The sequence below is a fragment of the Nannospalax galili genome, unplaced genomic scaffold, assembly GCF_000622305.1.
Source record: "Nannospalax galili isolate Female #2095 unplaced genomic scaffold, S.galili_v1.0 scaffold177, whole genome shotgun sequence".
Classification (NCBI taxonomy): domain Eukaryota; kingdom Metazoa; phylum Chordata; class Mammalia; order Rodentia; family Spalacidae; genus Nannospalax; species Nannospalax galili.
Window position 1 is genome coordinate 197,638 of NW_008339470.1, and position 11,000 is coordinate 208,637.

Here is an 11,000-nt window from a genome sequence, read left to right on the forward strand (position 1 = left end):
CCTCGGGGAAGGGAAAGATGTCAGCCCACGGGTTGTGAGCTGGGACTTGTTGTAGGGGTGGTTTGGGGTGTGGAAGGGGGGAATGTTGGGGGGAGAAATCAGGGAGGGGGAAGCAGGAAAAGCAGGTAGGATTAGGGTCTGGAAGTGTTTACTTTTTCCCTCTTCAGATAAGAGAAAAACAGCTTCTAAAATCTCTGGTTATCAGGTAGAATCTGCTTATCTTATCTTTGGAGGTCAGAGGAAAGGCAGGCTGCTTCTCAGCAGGGTTTATTTCTTTTGACTTCAAAGGTCAAGGTGAGGTCCCTGTTGGGGAGGGGGGAAACTGCTGCTGTTTGGAACCCTAACAATAGAAATATTTCAAGTGCTGATCTTCATATAGAAACTGAAGTGATTTAACATTAACTGGTGTGCCCACAAAGTGATTCTCCTCATCATAGTGTTTGATATGCCAGTATCTGAAGTGAAAATGCTGTGCAGAGGCATGGGGCTCTCAAGGCACAGGCAGATTCCTGATACTCTAATAGTGTAAGGAATTACTTCCCCCTTAAATATTTCTCCCTGACCCACACTACTGTGTATCTTCACATATTGGTGAGCATGCTATCTACTGACTATATGATATAGTAAACATTACCGGAAGACAGTGTAACATGATGTTTCCAAACATCAAATAATATGAAGTTAAAGAAAGGGTACTGGAGGACTTTTTGCACAAAATGTATAACTACATTGACAAATAGGACCTGATAGAACCCCTAAAATGTGATTAAAACGCCGAGGAGAAAAGCACAAAAATGCCCATTGATATGAGAATGGATACAAAAAGAATTATGTGATGTCCTTAGGAAAAATCTGTGAAACTTTGGACGGTTTCACCAAATTCTTTAATCATTATTATTACTACTTACTTGCTTTAAGATTAAAAATTGAAAGCTGCATCCAGTTATCAGATTTTAACCTGGAAAATAACATCTAAGAAAATGTTTGAAACTTTATCCACTTTAATTTTATTTTGAAACTTTTGCATTTTATTTATTCTCTCTCTCTCTCTCTCTCTCTCTCTCTCTCTCTCTCTGCAGTGTGAATGGAGGTCAGAGGAGAATGTGCAAGGGTCAGTTCTTGCTTTCCATTATGTGGGTCCCAGGGATCGAACTTGAGTCGTCAGGTGTGGTGGCAAGTACCTTTAGCTGCTGGTCTCTTGATTCACTTTTTAAATCCTAGTATGCATTTGAAATCATCACTATTTGGGTTAAATATGAAATAAAATATTTCCATTTATTTCAAAATAATAATTTCCATATATTTTAGCTTTGTTTAAAAAAAAAAACAAAGCCCTAACTAAATCTTATTTTTCCCACTCACCACAAAATATTGGTAGTTATTTTACTTCACAAGATTTTTTTCTTGTAAAGATTAATCCTCAGAAGAAGCCTGCTTGTAATTCCATTTTGCCCAATCCCTGTTCCTCCCATTTCCACCAGAAGCTCAGATTTGTTTATATTTTAAAAGATGGAGAGTAGAACATCATAACAGTGTCAATCTAGGAATTATCCTGAAAATAAGGATTCACTGAGTTTGGAATACCAGAAGGAAGAGTTGCTAACTGCTGAGCCTGGATTCTGCAACTTAAGTTCTCAGGCGGTTTCCTGACTCTGTCAGGAAATAAAGATAGGATGAGACTCAGACACCCAGAGAGGACCTAGTAATAAAAGCCATCTACTGGGCTTATAAAATCAAAGTCCTGTACTGTATTGTCCTTGCATTGCATCAGGAGAGTTATTTCAAACTTCAGGAGAGTTTTTTTCCTGGACTCTAAATAAGGAGAGTTTTCTAATGGATTAGGGGACAACAAGCAAGAGAAACCCAGCCAAGCCGGTACACTTTAAGTCTACAGACTTGGGAAGCCGTCACATGAGGTGACACACCACTGAGTCCCGGCACATACTTGCGGTTTTAGATGTAGGAAGTGACAGGGGTGTGAAGAGAATCAGATGGTGAGCCAGGATCCAACAGCTGAGATCAGAGGTTAGGCAGAACTCATCTGTAGCATGACAGCTGCACTAGCCACTGCATCAGGAAGGCCCTACTTATTGCAGGCAACCAAGAATTGGTGGAGCCCACATTGGGTAAATACTAAATTGCTGTGTTTAATTTCAAATGACCAAGGAAATCCTGAAATGACTGAGAGAGAATATTTATAATGAGCTACTTTAGGAGTTCCTAGAGCTTACAGAGAGAGACTAGGTGATAATATTTCTCATTTATTAGCTGGGTATTGGAAATGTTTTTAATCTGTTTTATCATTACATTTTCTCAACAAGACTCAACATTTTGATTTTCTTCTATGAAGTCAGCCCCTGGATACCTGGCGGGCCGGAGGCACTGCTGTACCCTGACAACTGCTTCTACGAATTTGGCTGTGACCTCAAAGCATGAAAAGAGCAGGCAGAAGAAAGAATTTTTGTATTATCTCGTATGTGTTGTCCTTGATTTAGATGTTAGTAACAAAGCTGTGACAATGTTCTGTTATTTAATAAGATGGAAAGATGTATTTTGTCACCTAGACATTCCTGTACCTAGAAGAGGCCTTCTCAAAACAGATCTCAAAAATGTTGAGTGAATAATTAGAAACTGATTATTTTGTGATGGCACATGAAGATCATTAGATTCCACTCCCACGCTACAACTTTACTATTTTTTTCAAAACATAAGCCCTAACCACAATTCATCCTGCTTACATTCTTCTTGTGGTTATATAATATACACAGAATAGTGTGCCATTGTTAGACTCCCTTCCTCTCTTCCCAGGAAGGGGCACAGGAAAGGTTAGCTAGCCTTAGTGATGACAAAGTTTCCCAAATTCTGCATGAGGTCTGATTACCTAGAATTTTGATTTATTGAACTTATGTGTATACATGGGAGTAAAGAAAACATTTTTTTGGTCTTTTTTGGTGTTTAAGCTAATGTCTCTTTAAAAATAAGCATTATGATTTAATCATTTAGCTGCATAGCAACTCCAACATGGACATGTGATATCCATTTTTATTGAACACATTTATTTCCTTACTGTTGCTTCTTAAACACAGTAATGTTCTCCAAGTGCTATCAAAACGACTTCCTCAATGCTCACCTGCTCATAGTTTCAAATGATTTAAGTGTGTGATGTTTCGCCTGCCCCAATTCTTCTTAGCTGAGCTGGAATGATTTTGCTCTAAGTTACTGCAGTGGGTAGATTATAAACTTTTATGTGATGGTACCTCATCGTAAATGTTTATGTGATGGCACTTTATAGTTTTAACTGAAATTCTTGCTGTTGTCTTTTGGATGGTGATTATCCCTGATGAAGACAAAGACCATGAGAGCTTAGCAACAAACTACGTGGGTATGATTTCAAACTTTGGTTTCATTTTTGTTATTTTGTATTAAGATTTAGCCCAATTTATTCTTATAAATATATTTCCCACCTAGTACAATGCTGCTTAATTTGAAAGCATTATACTTTATGATTTTATATACAGTTACATACATCATTCCTGTGTAATTTCTTGTAGAGGTTTCTTCTGAATCTAAATCTTTAAGCTATAGTAGATGCTGTTTGTTTAAACTTTCTTGACATTATTCTTTTCATCAGGAGTTTTTGCAAGACATTTTTTACTTCTTTATTTCTCAAGCTATAAATGAAAGGATTTAGTAAGGGAACTACTATCGTAAATAAAATAGCAGCTGGTATATCTTTATCTCCTTCTTCTAGTAAATTTGGCCTAATGTACATGAAGAAAAGAGATCCATAGAATAATGAAACAGATAAAAAGTGAGATGCACAGGTGGAAAAGGCCTTGACTCTTCCCTCTTTGGATTTCATTTTGGAAATTGTAAAGACAATGTAAAGATAAGATATGAAGACACTACCTATTGTGAAGATTTGAATTGAGCCTGAAAAGACAAACAGTACAAGCTCATTGACGTATGGGTCAACACAGGAGAGTCTGTATAAGGGAAGAATATCACAGTAAAAGTGGTTGATGTGATTAGACCCACAGAAAGTTAACCTAAATAGTAGCCCTACATGAATCACAGAATGTAGGTTTCCAGCTATGAAGGCTCCTGTGGTCATCTGAAGGCAGAGCTTCTTGGACATCATGGTGTGGTACTGCAGTGGGCTGCATATGGCCACGTAGCGGTCATAGGCCATGGCTGCCAGAAGAAAGCAGTCTGCAGTTTCAACAGTGCAAAGAAAATAAAATTGTGCCATGCACTCATACAAAGAAATCATTTTGTCCTCAGAAAAGAAGTCTCCCAACATTTTAGGAGTAATAGCACAGGCACAGCATGAATCCACAAGAGCCAGGTAACCCAAAAAGATGTACATTGGGGTGTGAAGAGACTGCTCTTTTGAAATCAGTATCATCAAACCAATATTCCCTAACATGGTGATCAGATAGATGACAAAGAATACGGCAAACAGAAGGGTCTTCACTTCTGGGAGGTCTGTAAATCCCATGAGGATAAACTCATATATCATGGTGTGATTTTCTTCACCCATTCCTGACTTCTCTGAAAAAAAGTGTTGAGGAATGAAGCTCTAGTTTACGGTGTGCTCCATACAATATTAGGTTCTCTCCCTGCAGGAAAAGGAGATCTTCAATAATATATCTACATAGCACTTGGACTTTGGTTACATGCCCAATTCTGGAGCACAATCAGTCCTCCTGGGCTGTTGCTTTCTTTTCTTTTTCTTTCTGTGCATGCTGGACAAGTGCTCACCATGAAGCTACATTCCCTGCTTAAGTGATTACATTTTTGCCTATGTATGAAAACATTATCTCAACATAGTGACAAGAAAAACACCTCATATTGGATTCACAATGATGGCTTTTTTAGTTATTGAAATGAACATTCAGGACAAAAATACTTCTGTATATGTGTCAGAAAAGTCTTCTTTATAATTTATGCCAGGAACTAATACTAGCGTTCCCAAACAAGTTCAATGGCTGTATTAGTAGTAGCTGAGGATATTGTCTGGAAGACTACCACTGCTCACTAATGTTCACAGTAGCAGCATGCATGAAATTCAAAAGGTAGCAAGAACCAGATGTCCATGACAGATGAGTGGAAAGGATGTGCATATACATAAAAGGAATATTATTCATTCTTATAAAGTAATGAAATATTGACATATTACAACATGGGTAAACTTTTATAAGTGAAATGTGGCAGACACAGTCTATAATGTTACTTAAATGAGATACCTAGAGTAATCAAATTTGGAGGGATAGGATATAAACTGGTGTTTGACAAGTGAGGTGGGAATGGGGAGCTCTGGCTTAATGGGCATGCACTTTCTGTTTGAGAAGATGGAAAATTCTGGAGGTGAATAGTGGTAACAGTTGTATACAGCAAATAAAAAATGGTCTTTTCGACCCCAAGTTCTTAGTAATCTTTTATCTCTAGGATTATTTTTTCTATTTTTAATGCTTAAAAATAAAATGTTTTGGGGCTGGAGAGATGGCTCAGTGGTTAAGAACATTAGTTATTCTTGCAGAAGACACGGGTTCAAATGCCAGCACCCACATGGCAGCTAACAACTGTCCAGAATTCCAGCCCCAGGGGATTCAGCAGCCTCTTCTGACCTCCGTGGGCATTGCACGACACGGTGTACTTACCTACATGCAGGCAATACACGCATACACATAAAATGAAAATAATAAATAAAATTTAAAAAAAATTTCAGGGAACAGGGAGTTATTTACAAAGCATTTGCTCCTAGAGATTCGGGAGCTCTCTACAGGTTGCTTAGGGAGGACAGAGAGAAATGATTATATTTGGTGTTCTGTACAACACAGAATGGAGATTTAGCTCTATTTCTGGTTGTGATATAAATTGATGGAATCATTGGAACACTTAGTAGTAGAATGATGAAATTCTTAAAGTTTATACTCCTTGACTATTAATGATGAACCTATGTAAAAAAAAAAATGGAAGCTCAAGTGAAGGATTGCATGCAACAATGTGCACTGTAATTCTTAAATAACAGTCAAGAAATGCAAATCATCTAATGGTCTGTTTAAGATAACATCAGTCGCCCATATGATGGTATATTGTGTGATCATTACATAGAATATTTATTTCAATGATAAAATGGACAAAAATATTGTGAGATGAATAGAACAGAAAGTTTTACATATAATCATAATGTCCAAATAAATACCTATAACTGTAAAAGAAAGCATGGAATATTATAAAAATGATTATTTTTTCCTATGCAATGAAAATTATAGTTTACTAATTTATTTCAAATTCTCTGTCATGACCATAACTTTAATAACCAGGAAACAAAAGAAATTGTTAATAAATAAATGACATGTTCTTAGGTCTGCTCTTTTTTTTTTCTTGATAAATCAATAATAATCACTGAGGAACAACTAATGTTTTCTGCACTTTGAAGTTCTACAGTGGATGAGATCACAGTGGATTTAGTGAGGAAGTGCCTGCTGTGATGACGGCATCAGCCATTAGAAGTAATGATTGACAGCACTGCATGCTTCTTGAACTTTAAAGAACAGCCTCAGTACAGTAATACAGTCCTTGGGTCCCTGCCTCTGTGAAAGCTGGTACTCTCTGAGGTCGGCTTCCACGCTTCCCATTTCCATTGTGTTTCTCGATTGTGTGGCTCTTACATTTATAAGTTTCAGGATTATTTTATAACTTCCTTTTAATATTCAATTGGCTTGATATTTACTGATTGCCTGCTCCTTCCTACCAATTTTCTTTAGATAGGCAGTTCTTCCTAGTAGGTATTTCCAGAGCAACAACTTTCTGGATAGTCACTGACCACATCTTTACTCCAAAATCAGGAATAGAGGAAAAGTGTTTTGGAAGACATAGATCTCTTTGTTTTTAGTTTACTGAAAATATTTCTGATTTTTAAATCTTAGATTTCTTGAAGATGAGACTTTTGGGAACATTACTAAAAAAGAGCATGTTAAATCTATACAATTTGAATAATTTTTTTCTACTAAAGGTGTTTTGTGTGTGAACTTGAATTCATATAATATGATTTTCTTTAATTTTGAATTTATTATAATTGATAAAAATAAGTTTTACCTTATCACTTATTTTTCTAAGAATAAAAATATAAACTAGAATTCCCCCTAAAGTTTTATTGAATTAAAAATTCACGAGACATTAATCCTTTCTTATAACTTAATATGTTCTGAACAAAATGTTTAAGTTGAATTCCATTGCAGATACTAATAATGCATTTCAGTATATTTCAAGTTTTCTAGTATTATTATTACAGAAAGCATTCTCAGAAATTTTACAAATGGATTGTCTTACAAAAGTATCCTCTTGATTTGGTAAATTTAGGCTCCTTTGGAATTCAGAAGTGACACAAATGACATTTATCTAGTGCTTAGACAAATGAAGTCAAAAGACTAAAATATTTAAAAATTAAAAATTAAAATAGGAAGAAAAACAGCTAGAAATTAGGCAATTAAATGTTTCAGAGTATGAATATGTCTAGAAAAATACACTTTAAGTTTGTTCTTACCTTGGTTTCACTGCTGAGAGTTTTATAGATGCCAGTTGTTCGCCTGATGCTGGATATTAAAGAAGGTCCAGCAATACATCTTTATTCACTTGCACATAGGAGACTATTTCTGCATGTCATTGGTAGAGAATAATTAAAATACTGAAAATGATTCTCAGGAGATTTGCCTGGTGCTGACATCAGAACACAGCCTGAAAGACTCAGTCTCCTGAACTCTGCCCCATGCTAAATTAGAGTAATTAAGTATATCCTTTGAGACCAAGAGAATAAAGCAAGAGAATAAACTGTAAAAATCTTTAAAAAAGGAAATTCATTTCAGTTTATGTGATTTACCTATTTGAATTTAAAACACCAAGTTAGAAAGAAAAATTCCAACTTGATTGGTCAGAAAAGTTTCACAGTGAAAGTTGAGACTGAATTAGGATTGGTTGCGTCAGAGGGGAGAAGGTCTAGAATGAGCACAGATTGGATCTTTTTCATGTCCTTATTTTTACTTACATTTTTATTTTTTTGAGAATTTCACAGGCATATGACATTTGTATTATTTCCACCATTTCCTTACCCCTCTCCAACTGCCGTGCCATCTCATCACTCTCAAATTTAATTTAATCGCCTCTTCTTTAATTATGTATATATGGCCTATGGAGTCCATTTAGTGGTGCTCATATGTGCATGTGATTAAGACAACCTATCAGGGGACTTTTCCTTGGAGAACACTGATTCTCCATCTCTCAGCAGCCATTATTGCCTGAAGCTCTTTGTCTAGGGTGGCACCTTGTGAAATTTCCCCCATCCATGTTGGCATATCAATTGATGTTGCCATTTTGCGTGTTTTGTTTAGACAATCATATTGTAGTGATTTCATGGGTTCAGCTTCCTTGTCTAGAGAACACTATCTAGCAGTAGGTATCCTGGTCCTCTGACTCTTACAATCACCCTACCCTCTCTTCCAAAATATTCCCTGAGCCATGGGTGTAGGAGTTGCATTTTAGGTATATCAAGTGGGGTTAGTGTTGTGTAGCAATGTCATCCAAGGCAAAACTTTACATCTTGGAAGGAAGCTCCTTAAGATGCAGGATATTAAGAGGGAGCCAAACAACAGGATGGTCTATGCAAGATGTGAAACATCTCATCCTTCAGGGTCGCTCATTAAGATAAGGAAGTCAACAGCTCAATAGCTTTAGGAGATCCCTGAAATTGATCAGGTTCACTAGGTCCCTCCATCCCCCAATATATATAAGCCCTAAGGATTTCTGAGACACCACCTTGAATCAGATAAGTTACCTGGAAGAGGCAAATCTGCTGAGCTGCCTTAGAGAAACAGACCAGACCAGCTGCCCAAGAGGCTCAGACAACGGAGTCACCTGGAAGAGACACTCTAACCAGTTGACCTGCCTGCTGGTTGTGCAGCATGCTCCAAGTTTCCTGCTTTTATGAGCTGCCACTGTACTGGGCTGCTGGTGATGCAGCTGTCTTTGAGTCATTAATGTTCTTGTATACAACCCTTCACCCATACTCCTATAGGTAACCCCAATAAAACTCATTGGTTCATCAAGTTAGACTTTGGTGGTATCCTTGCTTTGGTCTGTCATTGGTTTCCTAAATGGTATGAGTAGACATTTGTTCACGTCTCCCTAGGATAAGTGTCACACAAAACTGGGCACCCCATGATCACTTATTCTCAGCATTTTGACCAGTGGTGGGTCTCTGTAGTAGCCTCCATCTGTAGCAAAAGTCTTTTCTGATGAGAGGCGAGAGCTTCACTTATCTGCAAATTTCATGACTTTGCAATGGCAACATGCAATTTCTAGAATCTTCCTTTGGAGTTGCATTTCAATATCCTTAATACTTTTACCTTTGTTATGAAAATACCGTCTAAGTTTTTGTTGCAAACCATGAAGCAGCATCTTGAAAACTTCCCTTAAAATTCTCTCTTCAGCATCCACCAATCTCAAGTCTCAACTTTTTGGCTAATTATTATGACAGTGAGCTTATCATCACTATTATAAATGGCTAGGATAATCACTTTCTTATAAAACAAAAAGGTTTATTTTGTCTCAAAGTTTGGGAAGTTTCACCTCATAACTGTTTGGTACTTTATGCCTATGGTGAAGCAGTAGAGCCTGAGTAATAGAACAAAATTACTTGCCTTGTAGCAGGAGGTGAAACAGAGAAAGAGAATGTGCTCCCATAGTGACAGGTTATCAGAATTTACTGAGGAAAAGCTAAGGGAAGCACCACAGAAGGGGATGGTTATTGTCCCTTGTTCCCTATTTTCTGCTTCTATGTAAATGGTTTGGGGCTCATGGAAAAAAGGGTCTTTGAGAAAACATCATCTTCCTAATTTCCTACACATTTACATATGTGCTGACTTAAAATTTTTGAATCGTTCTTATTTTCAGAACGACAGATCAACTACCATATATTTTACTGTTTATTCATGCAATTACACAACAAATACTTTGTAGTGTTTATTATGTGACATCAGAATTACACAATCTATTTTTGTGGAATTTACATTGTCATAGAGTAGTTAAGAAGCAGATACAGATAAATATAAAAGTGAGGAAAAGAGAAAAAAATCAGTAAGTGCGTTGCTGAAGGTGATAAGAATAACTGGAAGTTGGGATGGGAGAGCTGGCTCAGTAGTTAAGAGCACTGACTGCTCTTACAGAGAACCTGGGTTCAGTTCCCAGCACCCACATGGCAGGTAACAATCATCCATAACTCTAGATCCAGGAGATCCGATACCCTCTTTTGAACTCCATGGGTGTGTTCACATACATGCAGGCAATACACTCATACACATAAAATAAAGATAACAAACAAAATATTGAAAAAGAATAACCAGAAGTTATTTTAGATGAAATGAATGGAAAAGGTATATGAGAAAAGGTGAATAGTCAAGCTGAGATTTGACTAGCAAGGAATCAGTCTTGGCATGTTGTGGAAGAACATGTTAGATACAGGGAAGAGTTATGAAAGTTCTTTTTTTTTTAATTAGAAGAAGCATTTCATTACAACAGCATTAACCTATTCAATAACATTTTACTGAGCTAGGGTACATCTCTTTCTAAATTGGCTGTACATTTTTAGGTTTACAGATGAATTATTACGCTTATACAATCTTTTACTCATAAACTCTCTATAAGACATAAAATTAAATGAGGTTTTAACGTTTAAAAAAGATCTCCACTTCGTTGTTAAAATACACAGTTTCATGCAGAAAAATTCATTTTAAGGAAGTTCCTTGGCATCTGAGCATGAATATAAACTTGGCAGATAGACAGCCTTCCTCTCCCACTAGAGCCTCCATACTCTGCCATCGCTGCCACTGTCCACTGTGCTGTCAGCACCCCCATCCATTACCCCCTATCTGTCCTTCTGGTAAATCTAGTCAGCCAGAGGTCCCTGATCCAGGAGGATCAGCTGTTCCTCATCTATGGCA

At 36.9% G+C, this 11,000-nt stretch overlaps 1 protein-coding gene across 1 annotated transcript; it reads right to left on the reverse strand.

Annotated features, from left to right (window-relative positions):
- Positions 1-3,479: 3,479 nt before the first annotated feature.
- On the reverse strand, positions 3,480-4,591 carry LOC103735083 (olfactory receptor 5K1). The gene has a single exon (XM_008834206.1). The coding sequence runs from the start codon at positions 4,541-4,543 to the stop codon at positions 3,575-3,577; it is 969 nt and encodes a 322-aa protein (XP_008832428.1). The 5' UTR covers positions 4,544-4,591; the 3' UTR covers positions 3,480-3,574.
- Between the last annotated feature and the right edge of the window lie 6,409 nt (positions 4,592-11,000).

Excerpts from the sequence above, each read along its gene's own strand:
- LOC103735083 (XM_008834206.1), bottom strand. The coding sequence starts at position 4,543 with ATGGGTGAAGAAAATCACACCATGATATATGAGTTTATCCTCATGGGA.